We start from the raw sequence: 21,380 nt of genomic DNA, 5'->3' as shown, positions 1-21,380 counted from the left end.
ATTAAGTTGCACAGACTTGGTTTCTCAAATGCTCTTTAAAATGGTATAACATCTTACTGATATTCTCATTAATTAATGAATTGAATAAATTTTTTGACATGCATGAGATTCATGATTTTACCATTTAGAAAATTGTATTACTTTACCATCACCCACCTAACAAACTCTAAAAGAACAATCACGTTCATATGCTTCTTGCAAACGTTAAGTGACTCACAAAGTCCCCATTCATGATTTTATACACAATTACTCTAATGATTAAGAGCACTGAACAAACTGATCACCAATATAAGGGCTGGCCTTCAGGTAGAAAGTGTGCCTTCCCTCTGTATGTAGTTCATGGTCTCTAGGTATGAGGAGTATTGGGGGAAAATAAATATAAATTACATATATGTATTTACATGTGCATAAATATAAATATATGTATATATGGAGAGAGAGAAAGAGTATATATAGGTATATATGTGTGCATGTGTCTGTATGTGTATAAAATGAGGCTCTTCTTCAATACCTACCTATACTCCTTAATAACCTCTATTTCTCCCTTGACCCACCTCACACCTTCCACATGACTCAAGGTTCATTATCTTTGACTTTATAATTTTCTGTGTGTGTGGGTGTGTCAAAAACATATACAGCTATAAAGAAACATCCACATCTCCTTACCACTGTATTTTGAATTGTACTCATGTTTATATGTCAGTCTCAGTTTATTGTGTTCACCTTTGTCTATACAGAATTTATTGCCCACTCTCTTTTCATGGTCTGACGTCAATAAAGTTCCCTCTTCACCCATCTGAGCCAGCATGACTCCTTGTAAATGCCTTTCTGCAGCTCTGTCCACATCTGGGGAATGATGCTCACTGAGGAAACATCATTAAAAATTGTTTCTGACAGAGCACACCATGAGAACATTCAGTGCATATGGGTTTTCAAACCTGAAAACACCCTAAAGATTATTTCCAGTGTAGAGTTTATAATGAAAGCTTTAAAATAATCATGCTTTAGTATAATCATGCTCAAATGGACAGATTTTTGATAGCTGGCTACAAACACAAGGAAGTTACAAAGCCACAGTGCAGTGGAAGTCAGGTTTTAGCAGAGATGACATTTGAACTTAAACATTTTCCCCATCTCTTCATGTCTACCTCCCGTTCTGTTGGCAACCAGAAACAAGGGAATTAGAAAAGTGGGAAGTATTACAAGAAAATGCTGTTTCTGACCAAATTCCCATCTGAAATTGGAATAGTTTAGCAGGACTGTTTGGCAGGAGTGCTGCATGGATGCCCAGGTGACACAATGTAGCTGGAGTCCCAATTTTGTCAGCCATTGTTAATGCTTATGGTATTGGAGGCCAGCTGGTTCACAGTAATATGAGAGAGGTCACAAGGGAGAATCCACACACCTCTGACCAGTGGTTTTCACTTCCACATGGCCAAGCTGATGAGTTTATAACATCCACATTTTATCATAGAGCACTTAAGCACATAGAGTCTAGGAAAAAAGAAACCCTGGCTTTATGAGAAGAAGCCTTGACTAACTAATTCTTTACAACCTTTAAAAAGGTTTAAAAATTATAGGCAAGAAAAAGGGGATATTTTACCTTTCAAAGAAACTTTGATGAAACTATACTAATAATCAAAAGGGTTGAGTTTCCTTGGGATTGAAGGGAATGTTTTGCTGTGAATGGGAAACTAACTGGATATGAGACAAAAAACAGAAGCAACAGGTGTTTCTCTATAAGTAGATCCACTTACGGACTGGTATTATTGTTTGGAATTGGAATCAGTCTTAGGAACCTATAAAGGTCCTTCCAGTTACAAGATGCTGTTAATTTCCCCTATTCTTCCCAACAAGTAGGGCAGGCTAAAATTGTTCTTTTAAATGACTCTAGTATAAATTCATAGTGATTAAGCTATAATGAGAAATAAAATTATTTTAGAGAGGGTGTGCCCAACAATTTTAGGGGTGATGTCAAAGTGGCAGCGGCCCTCCACAAAATGCCTCTGGGGGCCACTGTCAGAAGTAGAATTATAGCTAGAGGGACCAAGAGTCTGAAACAAAATGGGCTTTTTTCATTTCCAGATATCACAGGGTCAAGGTCACAAGAAACTCTACCATGGATGATAATAGGTAAACATATAAAAAAGTCTTACTACTAAAAAATCCTACCTGAAAATGTGCATTAGATATAAGCTTAAATGCTAATGAATAATATGTATCATGTTCAGAAAAATGAAGACGGTGTCATGTGAATTTCTTTAGAGGCAGCTCTGGCCAATGAAGAAAATTGATCTGTGTGAGAGCCTTTGGATTCCTTTATATTTTCCATATTTGCTTATGTGTCAGACAGTATGGATTTATCCAAAATAAGTGTGTCTATGCTTTTGTATAAGGCAGTTGGTTACAAAAAAGATGACAACTACTTGGCTGATGCTACAAAATATTAGTGAGGTTTTTCCCAAACCAGGTTCTGAGGGAAGAACTAAAAGGAAGACACAAGGCGAATTACCCTTGCTTCAAACCATAATCCTTGAAGATGAAACAAAGTTAGAAGTTGCCAACTATGAAAAATTGGGTGAATGTTAGCTAAATGTTCTAATATGCTTTCGTTTTATTTATGCAAGTAGGCTTTTCTTTCTTGGTCACCTGGCAGCGTCCCATTTGGCAGCTCAACGCAGCCTCTTTAACTGACTACCTGATGAAGAGATGCAAATTTTTTTTTTTTTGTCACAAAACCTTCTAAAATATAACCTACTAAAAATCATTATGCAGTGAGGGAATGAACGAGCAAACCATGAAAAGCTTTGTGAATTCCAAAACAAAGGGAAACAAATGTGTTAAGAAGCAGCCTGGGAAATGAATATGCTCTTAATGCAAATACATTTCACTTAAAGTAAAAGGTTGATTCAAGGAATATCCACTAAATGCCAATGCTCATGAAAAAATCTTGACCCAAAGAAATTCATTTGTAGGAAATCTACAAGCTGAGAGGCAAATTTAGCATTTAAAGGTAGCTAAATTCCCACTGCTGTTTATGGTTGACCCACGTTAATATAATTTTTTAGGAGAATCCTTATAATGAAGAAACAGTGATTATTCTCAGTAGCCACAGAAAATATAATTAAAGTACATTTGATCAAATGCTTCTCTGGTGAGATAAACTGCAATTTACACATTTTTGTGGAAAAAAAAAAACAGCTGATGATGATAAAGGAAGCTAATGCTACTTTGTCGGGTAACATGCCATTAGCTGTTTCATCATTTATACTCAAACTCCAAAATTACGGGGCAAGGTAAACGATGCTTGAGATTTGCTGCAGCAGATGCCAGTGACGAGTTTATAAATAACACCAGGAGTCCTGCTGTTTCACCTCCTGAGTCATTTTTTCTCTAAAGCCTTTAGAATTCTTGACAAAAGGTGGAGAGGAAAGCGTGCTGTCCTTTACTAACTAATTAAACTGGTAAAAAGGCCTCATGATGGAGGACATGGAACATGAAGCATGAATTATTTCTTATTTAATAATTTCATATAGCTGAGAAATAATCATCCAGCTGCTGTAAAGAGGTTAAATGACTACTCAGAATGATCACAGTTACGTTTACAATGTATCAACCTTTCACTCATTTTTGCATCCATAGCAGGGCAGCGACTAGTGCAGCGGGACTTGCGTAGAAGGATTTTGGAAAGGGTACCATATTCATTCATCTTATATCTACTGAGCTCCCACTAAGTGCCAAGTACCTTGCTAGGCCCTGGGGAAAGAGTGGTGGGCATAATTTACCAGATGCCTGCTCTCACGGAACTTTCAATCTAGGGGAGTACATCTGTGGAAATGAGGTTGACTGGAATATAAAAGAGCACAGCTAAAAACTACTTGAGATTCTGCAGATAAAGCTTAACAAGAAAAAAGCCTCATTTTCCCTAAGTTCCTGATTGTAATGCAGTGGAGATTGTTTATGGGTATGTTAGTGGATGGCACAGGCTGTTTCGCTGTGAGCGTGGTACAGAGATTGAGAAATAGCATTCCTACTTTTTGTTTCCGGAGTAAATGATATATGGTTTAATGATGAAACAAGTAACAAAATCATAACCACAATCATAGCCAGGATTTACTAAGTACTTTCTATGAGCCTGTACTAAACACTTACAGGCATTATTTTATCAAAGCCTCACAATGATTCTATAATTATTATTATCCTCATTTTACAGATGAGTAAACTTTGGCTTTAAGGTAATAATGATGATTATAAGCAAAAGAGTCTGGTGAGAGGATGTGTAGGCCATTTTACTTGGTGCTGAATTCATATTTACTCATCTTAGGGAGAAGACTACAGGAGTGGGGAGTCCTGGCCCCAGAGTGGAGTGAGAGGGCAATTCTGTGAAGCTGCCATCCTCAGATGGCCCCTGCCACATCAGCACCCATCTTTTCTTTCCAGGGAACTTCTCATATGAATCTGTGGTTTTGAAATCCCTTCTATTAGATTTCATGTCTCACTTGTAAATTTCCAAAATGATATCCTTCTCTTTCTTCTGATTCAGACCCACGTGCCTGGTGACAGACATCTAACCACTCTGCTGGTTTAGGGGTGAATCCCACTCTGTCTATGGTGGGTAGGTTGTCAGAATGGCTACTGACCCTCCTAATATTTAGACTCACTTCCCCCTGTGGAGAAATGTCTCCTGCCCTTGGAAGCTTTCTTTTCACATAATCAGGACTGGGAAAGAACTTCTCTAGTCCAACCATCATCTAATGTTTAAATCACTTCATAATATCCCTAATATATGGCTGTTGAGCCTTTTCTGAATACCTCTACTAATAGGAAAAGCAGTACTTTCCACAGTAGTGCATCCCAATTGCTCTCCAGGCGTGCATTCATTCAACTTACAACTATGTTCGTAAAATAAGCTGAGGAGAAAGTTTTGTTTGTTTGTTTGTTTTTTTGAGACAGAGTTTCGCTCTGTTGCCTAGGCTGGAGTGCAACGGCACCATCTCGGCTCACTGCAACCTCTGCCTCCCAGGTTCAAGCGATTCTCCTGCCTCAGCCTCCTGAGTAGCTGGGATTACAGGTGCCTGCTACCACACCTGGCTAATTTTTGTATTTTTAGTAGAAACGAGGTTTCACCGAGTTGGCCAGGCTGGTCTTGAACTCCTAACCTCAGGTGATCCACCTGCCTTGGCCTCCCAAAGTGCTGGGATTACAGGCTTGAGCCACTGTGCCTGGCCAAGGAGAAAGTTTTAAGCAAAGGACTATGACAGTTGCAACAAGCACCCACCCTTAAGGAGGCCCAAATAGGAGAGCTAGGACTTACACATCAGGAGCAAAACATGAGATCCAAAGTTAGAGCTCAGAAGACAGAAATGTCAGTTCCTATTGTGATGCCCAATCAGATCAAAACAACCCATGCTAATTTCCTAATTCTCTGAGTGACTAAAGGAATTCATAGTGCTGCAAAACCTTGGGAAAGAGCTAGAGAACAGTAAGTGCTAATATTGCTTCTATCATGAACAACAAAATAGCTGCTTCTTTTTATGCAAAATTTGAATAGAATAGAAAATACTCATTCTAAGTGTATATTTGACAAGTTTTGGCAAATGAACACACCTGTGTTACTACTACAGCAATAAGACACAGAACATTTCCATCACTCCTAAAAATTCACTCATGGTCCTTTTCAGTCCATTCCTTCCCACCCCCGTCTTGGGCAACCATTGGTTTGATTCCTGTCACTATTGATTAGGCTTGCCTTTCCTATACTTTTGCCTGAAAGGAATCATACAGTGTGATCTCTTGTGTCTGGCTTCTTTTGCTCAGCATAATGATTTGGGAATTCATCCACATTATTGCATAGTTTGTTTGTTTTGGACATTTTAGTGAATGTTAGCAATGTCTTGTCTTGGTTTTAATTTGTATTTCTTTTTCTTTTTTTCATTTTTTTTGGGATGGAGTCTTGCTCTGTCACCCACGCTGGAGTGCAGTGGCGAAATCTCGGCTTACTGCAGCCTTCACTTCCCAGGTTCAAGTAATTCCTGTGCCTCAGCCTCCTGAGTAGCTGGGACTACAGGTGCGTGCCACCACGCCTGGCTAATTTTTGTATTTTTTGTAGAGATGGGGGTTTCACCATGTTGGCCACGCTGGTCTCAAACTCCTGACCTCAAGTGATCTGCTGGCCTTGGCCTCCCAAAGTGTTGGGAGCCACCACACCTAGCCTTAATTTGTATTTCAATGATGACTAATGATCTCAAGCACCTTTTCATGTACTTACTGGGGATTGGTGTATCTTGTTTGTGAAATGTTTGTTAAAATATTTTGCTCATTTTTTCTTGTTAGTCTCCTTTTAATTGAGTTGTGAGAGTTACAAGTCCTTTGTCAGATGTATGTATTGTATTTTCTCCTCTGTGGCTTGCCTTTCATTTTCTTAATGATATCTTCCAAAGAGTGGAAATATTACTTATGATGATGTCCAACTTATCAATTTCTTTAAATGGTTAGTTCCTTTAGTAATCTAAGAAATCTTTGCCTAACCTGAGGTCAAAAGATTTTTCTCCTATATTTTCTTCTATAATTATCATAGTTTAAGATTTTACATTTAGGTTTATGATCCATTTTGAGTTAATTTTTGTGCAGGGTATGAGATAAGGGCTAAGATTCATTTTTTTCCCCTTAAGGATATCTGTTTTAACACTATTTGTTGTAAAGACTATCCTTTTCCCGTTGAATAACCTTGTACTTTTGTAAAAAATTAAGTGACCATATACGCATAGACCTATTCTATTCCACCGATCTGTCTATTCTTATGCCAATATGCCAATACCACATGACTTTGATTATTGTAGATGAAAGTTTTTGAAATCAGAGTAAGTCCTCAAAATTTTTTTCTCCTTTTCAAAATTTTTCTTTCATTTATTTAAGTCTGCTTAAAAATCTCCTAAATTTTACATGTATTTTATTAAAATTATTCTTGAGTATTTCATGTTCTTTGATGTTATTTTTAAAAATATTATTTGCTAGTTTTTAGTATACAGACATAAACTTTAATTTTGTATATTGTGACCTTGCTAAGTTTACTTCTTGCTTCTAGCAGCATATGTTTGTAGTTTTCTTAGGATTTTCTATGTACTGTGAAAGTTATCAGAATAAAAATGAAGGCATAAATGTTATGAAAACCCAAACAAATACAGCTAGGGAAGGTCACGAAGAGAGGGTTCTCATGCTTGCATGCCTGATAACAAAAAAGACCGCTAAAACCACAACTTTGCACAAAGACCATCCAGACTTTGCATAAAACTTACTTCTGTAAGTACATCTGCCCAGCAGCTACCTGTCCAACCTCAGAAGGTGTCACTCTTGCTATTTATTATTATTATTTTTTTAAATTATAGGGTTAGTGGGTACAAGTGCAGAAGACGTGTATATATCGTGCAGTTGTGAGGTCTGGGCTTTTAGCGTACCCATCGCACCCTTCTTATTGATCTTTGTAGTCAAGGATAATTATTTCAAAACAATTATGTAATCTTCCTCATTTTTTCCTTGAAAAAGCTGTGTCTTCCTTTACCTCCCTGAATACACACATAGTTAACTACAGCCTAGGTATTTCCATTGCAAAGCTCTATTCCCAGATAAACATCTTTCTTTCACAGAGCCTCTCTCTTTTAGTTATTTAGGTTGACAGTACACAATTCTGTTGTTTATTCATAATAATAATTTTACTACTTCCTTTGCAATCTGTAATCTTTGATTTCTTTATCTTGTCTAATTATACTAGTTGGGACTTGCAATATGATGTTTAAATAGAAGTGGTGAGAACGGGAATCTTTGTCTTATTCCCCATCGTAGTAGGAAAGCATTCACTCTTTCATAATTAAACTGAAGATTTGACATCACTGCCTTTTAACAGGTTGAGGAAGCTGTCACTATTCCTAATTTTCCAAAAGTCATTATTATGAATGGGTGTTGAATTTTGTGCAATGCTTTTTATGCACCTCCTGAAATGATCATACTCTTTCCTTTATTATGTTAATGTGGTAAATTCTATTGATTGATTTAAAAATATTAAACCAACCTTAAATTCCTAAGATAAATGCCACTTGAACATAGTATATTATCCAGTTTACATATGGCTGAATTTAATTTGCTTATATTTTGTTAAGAATTTTTGTGTCTATATTCATGAAGGATATTGGTCTATAGTTTTCTTACCATATCTTTGGTTTTGATATCAGTGTCATACACGCCTTATAAAATGAGTTGGGAAGTATTTACCTCTTTCTCTGTTTTCTTAAAGTTTGCATAGTCATGTTATTATTTATCCTTTAAACGTTTCACAGAATTAATTAGGGAACTACCTGGGCCTGGGGTTTTCTTTGAGTAAAGGCTTTTACTTATGAATTCAATTCATTTAATTTATAGGAGTATTTAGGTTTTTTATTTCTTCTTGAATCAGTATTAGTAATTTGTCTTTTAAGGAATTTATGCATGTCATCTGCGTTGTTGAATTTTTTGTATATGTTTGTTCATTAGAGTCCTTTAGTGCCCTTTTAATGACGTATGTGTAGTCATGTGTCCTGTTTCACACCTGAGATTGCCAATTTGCATCTTCTCTTTTTTCTTGTCCAGTCTGATAGTTTATCAGTTTTATAGCTTTGTTTCAAAAAGTCCGTTTTAAAATTCATTGATTTTCTCTATTATTTATTATTTTCTATTTCATTGATTTCTACTTTTTTCTACGTACTTAAGGTTAGTATTTTTGTTGTTGTTGTTAGCTTCTTAATGTGGAAGCTAGATCACTGATTTTAGAACTTTCTTCTTTTCTAACATAAGCATTTAATTTACACATTTCCATCTAAGCACTGCTTTAGCTTCATCCCATACACTGGGATATATTGTGTTTTTATTATCAATAAGGTTCAAATAAATTCTAATTTCCTGGTGATTTCTTCTTTGATCTATGGCTTATTTAGAAGTGTGATATTTAATTTCCAAGTATTTGGGAATTTTCTTGATATCTTAATGCTTTTGACTTCTTACCCAATTCCATGGTGGTCAACAAACAGACCTCATATAATTTTAATCCTTTTAAATTTGTTGAGAAGCTTTTATAACCCAGCATATAGTCTATCATGGTGAATACCCCATGTGCACTTAAAAAGAATGTACACCCTGCTGTTGTTGAATGCAGTGTTCTGTAATATCAATTTGATCAAGTTGATTGATAGTATTGTTTGAATCTTCCATATCCAGACTTTCCAGCTACTTGTTCTAACAACTGCTGAGAAGTGTTGAAATTTCCAGCCACAACTATAGATGTGTGTATTCTTTCAATTCTGTCAGTTTTTTCTTCATGTAGTTTTCAAAGCTTGTAATTGAATGAATTTACTTTTTTTTTTTTGAGATGGAGTCTTGCTCTGTCGCCCAGGCTGGAGTGCAATGGTGCAATCTTGGCTCACTGCAACCTCCACCTCCCCAGCTCAAACGATTCTCCTGCCTGAGCCTCCAGAGCAGCTGGGATTACAGGTGTCCACCACCAAGTCCATCTAATTTTTGTTTTTCTTTAGTAGAGATGGGGTTTCACCATGTTGGCCAGGCTGGTCTCAAACTCCTCACCTTGTTGTGATCTGCCCACCTCGGCGAGTGAATTTACTTTTAAGATCACTGTGTCTTATTGATGAATAGATTATTTTACCGTTATAAAATGTCCCTCCTCCTCTCTAATAATGTTCTCTATTTTGAAGCCAACTTTTTCAGATAGCACAATTATGACAGCCTTCACGTATATAGAATTTGCTGTATATCTTTTTCTATCCATTTATATCTAACCTAGCTATTTTTATATTTAAAATATGTTTTTTTGTAAATAGCATATAACTGAATCTTGCTTTTTTTATTCAGTTTGACGATTTCTGTCTTTTAATGGGGCATGGTTAGTCTATTTATGCCTAATGTAATTACTGATATATCGAGTTTGTCTATTATATCATCTTGATTTTTTTGTACCTTATTCTTTATTCTTTCACTGTTCCTTTCTTCCTTTCATTTCATATGAGGTTTTTCTTTTCAAATTCCATCTCATCTTTTCTATGGCTTATTGGCTATACCATTTTAAAAAAATGGTTGCTCTAGCATTTACAATATGCATTTTAACTTATCACAGTCTTCATTAGATATGTACTTCATATATTTAAGAATTCTACAATAGTATACTTCCACTTATTCTCGTTTCTTTTATGCTATTATCATACACTTTTTTCCTAATATATCATTATTATATCTTTATTATTTTTTATTTGAACAGTCCATTTACTTTTCAAGCTATTTTAAAAACCAAAATGCCTTTTATATTTACTCACTATTTTATTTTATTTTATTGAGACAGAGTTTCACTCTGTTGCCCAGGCTGGAGTACAGTGGTGTGATATCAGCTCACTGAAACCTCTGCCTCCTGGGTTCAAGCGATTCTCCTGCCTCAGGCTGCTGAGAAGCTGGGATTACAGGTGCACGCCACCATGTCCGGCTAATTTATGTATCTTTAGTAGAGATGCGATTTCAGCTTGTTGGTCAGGCTGTTCTCAAACTCCGGACCTCAGTGATCCGCGTGCCTTGGCCTCCCAAAGTGCTGGGATTACAGGCATAAGCCACCACACCCAGCTTACATATTTATTAATTTAGAAACTTTTCTCTTTTGTGCAAATCTGAGTTCCCATTATTTTATTTTGACTTGATAAATTCCCTTCGACATTTCTTAGAGTGGTGAAAAATTTGCTCCTCAAATTTTGTTTGTCTAAAAAACTCTTAATTTCATTCTTATTTTTGAGGAATATTTTTGCTGATTATAGAATTCTAGGTGGGCAGATTTTTTGTTCACGCACTTTAAAGATGTCACCCATTGTCTTCTACAAGACATTGCATTTTCTCAAAAAACATCAGTGATTATTCTTATGTTTTTCTGTTTTATATAATGTGTTTCAACTCTCTGGAGGCTTTTAAGTTTTTTTTGTATTGCTGCTTTCTGACTAGTTGATTGTAATGATTTTCTTGTCGTTTATCATGCTTGGGTTTTATTGAGTTTCTTGGATATGTCAGTTTATAGTTGTTATTACATTTGGAAAAATTGTAGTCATTAATTCCTCAGGTTTTTTTGCCATTACCCTGACATTTTCTGGGACTCCATTTACATATATGTTAGTCTGCTTGATGTTGTCCCACAGGTCATGGAGACTCTGTTTATTTTTATTTAAAAATGAGACTCTGTTCTTATTTTTACAAGAGCCTTTTTATCTTCAACCTCATTTTATCTTCAGTTTGAATTGCTTCTATCACTATCTTTTTGAGTTCATGTATCTTTTATTTGGCAGTATCTAATCTACTGTTGAGCCCATAAGGTGAATTTATTTCATATATTGTATTTTTCAGTTATAGAATTACATTTGATTCCTTTTCTATAGTTTCCATTTCTCTTTTCATTATGTTTCTGATTTCTCTTAAATCCTTGAATATATGTATAATGGTTGCTTATAGTGCCTGTCTACAAATTTCATCATCACTATCATTTCTAGGTCTGCTTCTCTTCAGTGGGTGTTCTAGTTGTGGGTCATATTTTCTTGCTTCTTTACATGTCTAGTAATTTTTGATTGAATGATAGATATAATAAATTTTACATGTTGAGTGTCTGTCTAGATTGTCTTCTTTTCCTTTAAAAAGTGTTGGCTATTGTTTTGGCAGCTCTAGATGTACTTGATCCTTTCAAGTCTTGTTTTTAAGTTTTACCAGAGTGAGTCTAAAATAATCTTGATTCTAGGGCTAGTTTAGCCTTACTATTAAACCAAGGCCCTTCTAGGGTCTCTGTTGAATTTACTATATACCCAACAAGTTCTTTCCACTTTGGCTTCCTGTTGTCCAACAACAACCTTCCTGTTGTCCAAGGTATGAAATTAGTTGTTTGATATATTTTGTCCAATTTTCCTTTTTTCTTTCATTTTATGGCAAAGGACAAGTCCCAAACCAGTTTTTCTCTAATGGCCTGAGGCAGAAATTCTTATTAGTTTCTTGAAGGTAGAACACATGTTATGTATTGCTCTTGCTCCTACATTTCAGCACCTGACAGTTGCTTTACTTGTCAATACAGCACTGTGACTATTTAGTAGCAAAATTACAAAGTCAGTGCCACTGAGTTTGAATATTGACTCAGAATATAGCAGCTTGTGACATGAGGTAGGATATTTTACTTCTCTGTGCCTTAATTTCTTCATCTGTAATACAGAAATGAAAATAATTATACTTACCTTTTAGGTTTTAGCTTCAATGAGTTAATGAGTTAGAATGCTATGGGGCACATGGTAATGCTCAATATGGTAGCTATTGTCAGTATCATTATTAGTCATCATCAAAAGGCCAGTTAGCTTATTTCTGTATGACTGATCCTTTTATTAAAAATCTCATGCAGATAATTAGAGCAAGTTAGTTAATGAAATCACATATTGTTTCATTGTTATTTTAAAGAATCTTGTATCCTGTCTCTCCCTGTCAATCGTAAGTACCAAGGAACATTAAGCTCCGAAACTGAGAACAGAAGACTTTGACCAAAGCCACATCATAAGATCTAAGGGGATTATAAGTGCATTGTATTCTTCATCTTTCCATTCAGGTTAGCAGTGAAAAAGCATTTGTGTACTGGATTTCTAACAATGAGATTTTATTGGAACTGCACTAGTGGCAATAGATCAGTAAAGGAATGCGGCAGTGAATAAACTTGTAAAATGAAGAATCATTTTATAGAGCAAATGATTGCCCACTAATTTATCTGTGCCATAAATCTGGAGTTGGGTATAGAGGGATCAGTAAAGGAATAGATCAGTAAAGGAATAGATCAGTAAAGGAATGCGGCAGTGAATAAGCTTGTAAAATGAAGAATCATTTTATAGAGCAAATGATTGCCCACTAATTTATCTATGCCACAAATCTGGAGTTGGGTATAGAGGGTCTATAAATGGGCTGCACCTGTGCCGAGGTAACTTTCAGAGGCCAGCCTTAGCCTCCTTATGTGGCTGCTTTCAGCCACATGAAGAGCTGCTCCTTTAAGGAGATCCTCCCTGGAGGCTTGAGGGGATTCTTGGGGAAAAAGGAGATCCTAATATTTATACGTGTTAGACAAAGTTTTGTTAATTACTTGTGTATGTTCTTAGTCAGCCTGGATATCAGTCATGTGTCCAAGAATAAAATATAAATTCAAGTTTTAACAAAAACAAGTATCTTTGGTATTTGCTCTGTAAACCAGCTTATTTGCTACCACCACTACTGTTCTGTCTTATCCCTCCTCATGTGCCCAGAAGGCCCCTCTGTCTTGATCATGGACTAAAATGGCTAGCTGCCAGGTGACCTCAGCAGAGATGTTGGCATGATCTGAAGTTCATGTCTTGTAAATGTTAATGACAGTCTTCAGAGGATAAAGGGATAAAGAAACAATTAAAACTCACTCCTGACTGGGTACTGTGATTAAATTAGATTCTGGTGCAGTATCTTAGCTTTTGATGTAGTGTCACGATGCAGGGGTCTGTATGCTATCGCTGATCTAAGTAATTCCCCACTGAGGTACATGAGGGAACTAATTTCAGAGAATAATAATAACACATCAGTCATCATTTCTGAGTCATCTAACAGCATCCACCTTATGAGTAATACTTTGAATTTAAATCATCTTTCCTCCAGAAGAGATCAATGCTTTTGTTTTCTTATCTTTCTTAACAACATTTCTGTGAGGAAAGAAGGGGCTGGATTTGTATTCCCCCCCACCATTTTTTTTTTTTTTTTTTTACAGTGTAAGAAACAGAATCAGAAACAATAAATCATTAACCTGAGATCACATAGTGACACAGAACCTAAAAGAATCCTGGATCTTGGACTATCTTTTTTTTTTTTTTTTTGAGATGGAGTCTCACTCTGTCATCCAGGCTGGAGGGCAGTGGCACCATCTCAGCTCACTGTAACCTCTGCCTCCTGGGTTCAAGTGATTCTCCTGCCTCAGCCTCCAGAGTAGCTTGGATTGCAGGCACCCATTACCACGCCCAGCTAATTTCTGTATTTTTAGTAGAGTCAGGGTTTCACCATGTTGGCCAGGCTGGTCTTTAACTCCTGACCTCAGGTGATCCACCCTCCTTGGCCTGCCAAAGTGCTAGGATTACAAGTGTGAGCCACCACGCCTGGTCCTGGGCTATCAATCTTACATTTCAGGGTCAGAGACTAAATATTTTAGGTTTAGTGGGCCATACAGTCTCTGTTGCAAAACAATCACTCAACTCTGCCATTGTTGCATGAAAGCAATCATAGAGTATGCAAATGTAAATGAACAAGCATGGCTGGTCATGAGGACTGGAGATATTATACACGTATATATATAATGCTATATAATATATTATGTGTGTATATATGCTATATATAGCACATATGTGTGTGTACCTATATATAACATATATACACACATATACAATTTTTTTCTTTGAAAAACAGGCAATGAGCCAGATTTAATCCAAGAGCAACAGTTTGCTAACCCTTGTACTAAATCATGACACATGCTAAATGCTACCTCAAGCTGTGAGGGCCATTACATGATGGCAGAATGTGACATTTGTACATGCTTCCTACATTATCACTTGATCTTCACAAGAACCCTGCTATGTAGGTTTTTAATGACTTTCCATTTTATATATGAGGAAGCTAACAGGTTAACTCACTTGTCCTAAACAACATTGTTGTAATGAAGTATGAAAACTATAGCATGAGTCTTCTGACTTTTAATATTTCTCCTCTGCTAGCTGTTCCATGGGAAATTCCTACCTATGCTTTCATTTTCACAGAAAGAAATCCAAGGACTTGGGGAGGCTGAATTGATTTCTCTGGGGTCAGTGACCTATTACTGACTGAGCCAGGACTAGAATCACCATCTGGTGGCTGCCAGGCTGGTCTTAGATCCTTTCACATCATTGTGAACATTTTCCAGAAAAAAAGGCATAAGTAGATATAATAATAGTATTCCACTGTAGTTCATTCTTTCAACTTCCTTACATTATACTATTTTATAAATGATCTCTTTGATGTACCAAAAGGTACCTCGATACTAAATAAATGATTTTTGATTCACTTTATCTTTTTGACTCTCTAATTTTCAAATTCCAACCTGGCTTGTAAAACTCTTATTGGCACACTGCATGACCTTTTATTTAATTTTATTCTTTAATGCAGCCTGAAGATAACATCTTCAACCATAGAACTTAATTATCTCTTCCAATCCAGGGAATGTGTGAATCAGAAGGAAAACAAATTGATAAAGAGGTCTCCTTGGCTTTAACTGGCACTTTAAAATGGGTGTGTAGAAATCAGAATGGGCTGGGCACTGCGGCTCGTGCCTGTAATCCTGGCACTTTGGGAAGCTAGGTTTCTTTGAATTTAAATCATCAAGACAGGATAATTGCTTGAGACTGGAAGTTTGAGACCAGCCTGGGCAACATGATGAGACCTCGTCTCTACAAAAAAATAAAAATAAAAGATTAGCCAGGTGTGATGGCACATGCCTGTAGTCCAAGCTACTTGGGAGGCTGAGGCAGGGGGATTGCTTGAGCCTGGGAGGTGGAGACTGTAATGAGCTGTGGTTGCACCACTGTACTCAAGCCTGGGTACAGGGCAAGATCCTGTCTCAAAAAAAGAAGAATATTAAAAAGTAATTAATAATAATAAAGAAATTGTCATGATTTCTAGGTCTATTGGAACATGGTAGATGATAAGGTAACCAACTGTCTTGGCTGGCCTGAGGTTGAGGAGTTTCCTAGAATATAGAACTTTTCAGTGCTCAAACCAGAAAAGTCTCAGGGAAACTGAGACGAGATAGTCACTCTAACTGCTGAATAAATGTTTGTTGAATGAATTGACAACTAACTCTGCATCCCCTCATCTGGAATAGGGACTGGGGAACTGGGAGAAGAACAGGAGGGCTGTCCAACCTCTTGGCAGCACTTGAGCATAAAGAGAACCTCATGATTTTATAAAAAATCAGATCCAACTATATTAAAATGTCTAAAAATATACATGAAAAACCAGCCCAAAGACAAATATAAATCAGTCTGAATAATTATCGCTACATTTCCCAATCATCGGTGAAAATCTTGTAATTCATCAGTTAGCCTGAAACACACGTAAACAAAGGTCATTCAGCTCCAACCATAACAAGAGGCAACTGAAAGCACTTAGCTGAAGGCAGTGCTCAACATGGAAATCTACCCACAGACTACTGGTTATCATCAATTCCTGGACTCAACAGAGCATCCAGTTGCCAGCAGAGGATCTACAGCAAGCCCAAAGGCCATAGGCCAAAGGACAACTGAGCTTTCTCTTAGGCCTCCTATTATCTACCTTTCTGTGATGATTCTGGTTTTGCAAATTTGGACTGGCTGAGAAGACCTCCTCTGGATTTCCCAACTTTGGGAGAAGGAGCTTCTATTATTTTCATTAGAATCCAGATCTCTACATGTTCCTTTGTTGTAGATGGAGTTAATGTTCCTGCCACGGGGTTTCATTTATATCACAGGTCAGCCACTCTCTCTGCCTTGCAGAAAGTTAAAAGAAAATACCAGAGGGATCCACACAGTCCTGCACTGGAGCAATTGCTAACACACTAAGCAGCCTTAAGAAGCACAAATTTCTAAAAATTTGGAAAAAAACCATGTTAAGGGTTTTCAGACTTTCCCTACAGAAACAGTCACCACTGAAAGCCTTATTCTAATTTTCAGTTATAGTTGGTGTCTGTTTATTTAAGACCTTGGTTAGAAAAATTCAGTTTAATATGCATCAGTGAATTCTGTTGCCATTACAGGCTGGCCAACCATGGTAATGAATCTGGCTGGCTCTTATTTTAGAGTCTGAATTAGCATATTCAGGGGACATTCTCCCTGACTGTCACACTGTCCCGAGGAATTCAGACATCTAACTTCATGAGGGATATGCCTAGCCCCTCTTCACTACCTCCCAGGCCACCAATAACCTGTAATTCTTGAGACCTGGATGTCTTTGACTTTTGTCTCCATAATTCTTACTTTGGTCTTAACTTTTCCTATTTCCTTTTCTGAGTCCATTACTCAAGGCCATATCATTTCTTTTTCTGTCTCTTTTCTTCCTGTCTGCATTTTCCTTGACCCCTTCTCCCTTTTCAATTTACAGCCTGTCAGCCTCACCCATTTTGCTTTGTTATTTTACTCTCTCCTTTTAAGTGTCCTTGCCTTTACTACCAAACTTTTCATACTCTTTTGCAACTTATTCCTTGTCTTCCACTTGGAATTTCTTTAAAAATTTAAAAAAACAATTATAACCATTTTTTCAATAAACCTGATTTTTAAAGTAGAAACTCCATTTCTTTAGTGTGCGAAGCACAGAGGTAAAGACATAAATTAACTAGAGCTGGCTGAGATGGGAAACAGAAAGCCAATTTGTAACCTTGTGCCATAATGAATATGAAGCAGGTGGTGATAGTATGAATACATACCTACATCCAGCTTAGCACACGCTGTACCCATCAGGTACATACAGCCATGCCCAAAGGAAATCAATTTCTCCTTCACCGAATGCCAAATGAAGGCTAAGTCAGGTACTGATCAACTATTTCGAGAACAAATTTAAAAATGGCACAGACGTTTTCAAATTGCCATGAAGTCTGGTTTCAACAACATGAATACCTGAGTCAGCTGAGGATATTCCTACCCGGTGACTAATGTCTATGCAATGGCTGAAGTGCTCTGGGGTATTCTTCTGATCCCCAAACATTCTGCTAACTGAGCAACACAGGCCCACTAACTAGAGTAAAATTGCTTCGGGTTGATAAACCTTCAACAGTTTCCCTGAGTTTTCAGCAGGCTCACACTCACCCCTGCCAATATAGCTTTTGATTACAAAACACAACAGTTAGGTAGTGCAGGTAACAGTAATTATCTTGGTAATTAGATTCTGTCATGCACTGTATACTCTGGACCTTGAGCTTTGTGCAATAGAAGAGGCACCCAGGGCATCTTTAGGGCACTTGGTCTCTTCTAGGGAGCAGGATGCTAATAAGCTTTTGCTGAAACAATGAGAAGGCATATTGCCTCTCCTGTCACACCTCCTTCCTCCCCTTTCTGGTTCAGCAAATTTCAGTTGTGTTGTAGAAAAGAAAAGAAAAGGGAGAAAACTGGAAATGAAGACTGTGGATGGAAGCTGTCCAGGAGGAAATTCAGTTTCTGCCTTGTGCTCTGTACATTTCAAAATGGAAATGCTGTATTCATTAAACTGCCCATTAAGCAAACAATACAGGGAAACAAGATGGATTTTAGGAAAGCAGGAGGGAGGAGAAGAGTCCAGCCAGAGAGAGGAAATGAAATGAGGGCATTGTTTTTAAAGGAGACTATAAAATGTTTAACCAGAGAAAGGAAAATGCCTGCACAGATTTCACTGAAGGATGAAGGAGTGCCTCATTTCAATACTGACAACTGGCGGTAACATCTCTATTGCAGCCACACAAAACTCTGCTGGTGTCTGACAAGACCGTGGTGAGTCTAGGTAATGGTATAACTTCCATGCAGTGAGTTTAATGCATTAGGATGAGGGATGAAATTCTTGATATATACTTGATATGAAGAAATACATCAGATCTCTGAGGGTAAACATAGTTACCTGGTAGTCAAAACAAGGACACAGAGAATGGAAAATAAAAAAATACTGAACACCTACTGTGTGCCAGGCACTTCCACATATTGTCTCACTTAATCCTGAAAACATGCTGGTGCGATGGCTTCATTCACAGAGGAGCAAAAAAGTTCAAGAAGATATGCAAATAGCTCAAGTTCGTACAGCTGCTTAACAGCAGCGCTGAAATTCGAGGGCAAATCCCATATGGCTTCCACCCTGCCATGCTGCCTTATGAGAACACAGTCCTGTTACCTTCCAGAAAGGAAACCTGCACTATGGATCACCAACCATGTGCCAACTACTTTGAAACATACCCCTGGTTTCCCCATCTCCTATAATTTCAACTGCACGAACATGCAGACAATTTGACAGACAAACAGTATGGGGCCTCTTCAAAGGACAATTAAATCTCCACCACTGCAATTACACAAATCTGGTGCCTGGGGTTGGGAGTATTATGAAATCCTCAGCATTTGGCATCCCTCCTTAATAGGGAAATCTCGTTTGAAATCCAGAGGGATGGCTCTGGAAAGAGACAGGTAGGAACCTAAAAGAGTTTTCTTGGCTGTGCACACATGGCCTTCATGATGGACACTCTGCTGCCCACGTTGTAGCCAAACAATACAAACCCTAAGTGTTTCCACAGTTGGAACAGGCCCAGCTCTTGAGGACTGGTCTGAGTTTCAGCAGTTTAGAAATCAACAGCACATGAACACATTTTTCTGTACCTTTAGCAGACTGGGTGAGTATCCACCAGATACGTTTTATTCCCTTAATGTTAGGTTTTAGTAGCTGATTAGAGCTGACATTTGTTGAGCTCTAACTGAGCTCAGTTGTTGGTGCCTGAGAGATGGGTGTGATTATCTCCATTTCTGGTAGAGAGATTAGGTCACTTGCCCTTAGCCACCCTCAACTGGGAATGCACCACAGAGGTTTGCTCCAGAACCTGCTCACTATGCTGCCTCCACCACATGGAACTGAATTCTCTAACCGTTTTGCAAACTGAGGATTCAGTCCACTATCATATAATTTTGTTGTTAAGTGTTTAAGTCAGTAAACACCGTGCCTATATTCTAATTATTTGCTTTATATCCTGTAATTGCTTCTCACCAAACATTCATTCACTCATCCTCTTCATTCTAAAACACATTAAAGTCCTGTTTATATTCCTCCTGTCTTAAACCAACCCATTCTTTTACCCCACACCCTTCTCCTGCTGCTGCTCTCTCTGTCTCCTCCCTTCAGAGCCAAGCCTCTTGAGGTTCCAGCCTGGGCGACAGCACAGGACTTGTCTCAGAAACAAAAAAAGGTCTTTCTGGGACACTGGACCTGCTTGATCATCTGCCTTCCTTGCAAAACTCTTCCCCAAGCCCTGTCATGGTAGCCTCTCTCCTGGTTGCCCCCACTCCCTGATGGCCCCACAGTCTTCTCCATGGGCTTCTCTTTACCTGCCTGCTCCTTAGCATCCCTCCTCTTCTCCTGGGCTGTCTAACCCACTCCCAGGGCAGCAAGACTAGCAAAGTTTTGATGATTTGTGACCCCAATGGTCCAGGCCTCTCCTGAGGCCCAGATACACAGCAAACTATCCCCGAAATGGCTTCCCTTTGTCCCTAGATCTGCAGCTTCTAGTCTTCCCAACTTCTGTGGGTGTGCTACGATTATCCCAGAGGCCCAAGCCTGAAATCTGAGCCCCATCCTTTACTCCTTCCTCTCCGTGACATCACTAGTGCCTCCATGTACGCCATCAGCACTGCCCCTCCCCTCATGGAAGCGATTGTCATGTCTCCTCTGTCTTCCCGCCTGTCCAGTGTTGCCCTCTGATCCATGCTGTCAGTGCTGCTGCAGCACGGCCTTTGCAAACACAAAAGCGATGCCCTCATTCCCCTGTGTGAGCTTATAAATGGCTCCCCTTTGCTATAAGTCCCTACTCTTTCTTAGAACGTCCAAGAAAGGCCTGTGATGGGAATATCCTTGCTGCCCTTTTCAGCTTTGTCTTCACCACTCCCTCTCATACCTGCCACTGCTTCCTTATTGTGCCATGCTCTCAGTTGCTGGGTGCCCCCACCCATGTCCTCTGTGCCATGCCACCCTCATGGCTTCCAGCTGACTTCTGGGTAACTCTCATCAGCTTATGGGTCAGTTCTTCTCTGAGGCCTTCCCAGATGTCCTGAGCTTGGCCTCTTTGCCCCTCTCATATGCCCACAGTCCTTGTACTTTTACTAAGATGGCAGTCAGGATACTCTTTTGTAGATGACTCGTTGAGTGTCTATATCTCCTAGTAAAATATAAGCCCCAGAAGTAGACACTGTTTTCATCTTGTCTGTTGTTGGACTTCTAATTCTTACCACAGTGTCTTAGCAAAAAAAAAAAAAAAAAAAAAAAAAAAAAAAATAATAATAATAATAATAATAAATAAGGCATTAAATACTTTTTAATGAATAAACATATTTTATAGGAAATGGGAGGTGAGGACAGAGTGGAGTACCAAAGCTGGAAAGGGAAAATAAGGAAGCATGGGAGGGTGGTATTCCTTGGTTCTCCAGCTGCCATTTTCCAGGGTTAAAGATGAAGGATTTCCTGGAGATCAGTGTGGACAATGGCAAGAGAAGACTCTGCTTTTCAGGCTGTTCTTCAGGAAGATATCCCAGAGCATATGAAGAAACAGACCAGGTGCTGGTTTG

At 38.2% G+C, this 21,380-nt stretch overlaps 2 protein-coding genes across 10 annotated transcripts in view; one reads left to right on the top strand and one right to left on the bottom strand.

Annotated features, from left to right (window-relative positions):
- Window positions 1-21,380, bottom strand: part of CPQ (carboxypeptidase Q) — a 625,632-nt gene that overhangs the window by 125,877 nt on the left and 478,375 nt on the right. Inside the window, exon 8 of one of the 7 annotated variants that reach the window (XM_055116759.2) lies at window positions 1-21,380. This exon is cut by the window's left edge and continues 14,144 nt beyond it. The exons of the other annotated variants lie outside the window; for them this stretch is intronic. Within the exon in view, the coding sequence (XP_054972734.1) occupies window positions 21,331-21,380 (50 nt within the window). The 3' untranslated portion in view covers window positions 1-21,330. 7 annotated transcript variants of the gene reach the window in all.
- The window catches only part of TSPYL5 (TSPY like 5), a 347,974-nt gene that overhangs the window by 157,591 nt on the left and 169,003 nt on the right, over window positions 1-21,380 (top strand). The window lies entirely within an intron of this gene.

The sequence above is a fragment of the Pan paniscus genome, chromosome 7, assembly GCF_029289425.2.
Source record: "Pan paniscus chromosome 7, NHGRI_mPanPan1-v2.0_pri, whole genome shotgun sequence".
Taxonomy (NCBI): Eukaryota; Metazoa; Chordata; class Mammalia; order Primates; family Hominidae; genus Pan; species Pan paniscus.
This window is presented reverse-complemented; position numbering and strand designations above follow the sequence as displayed.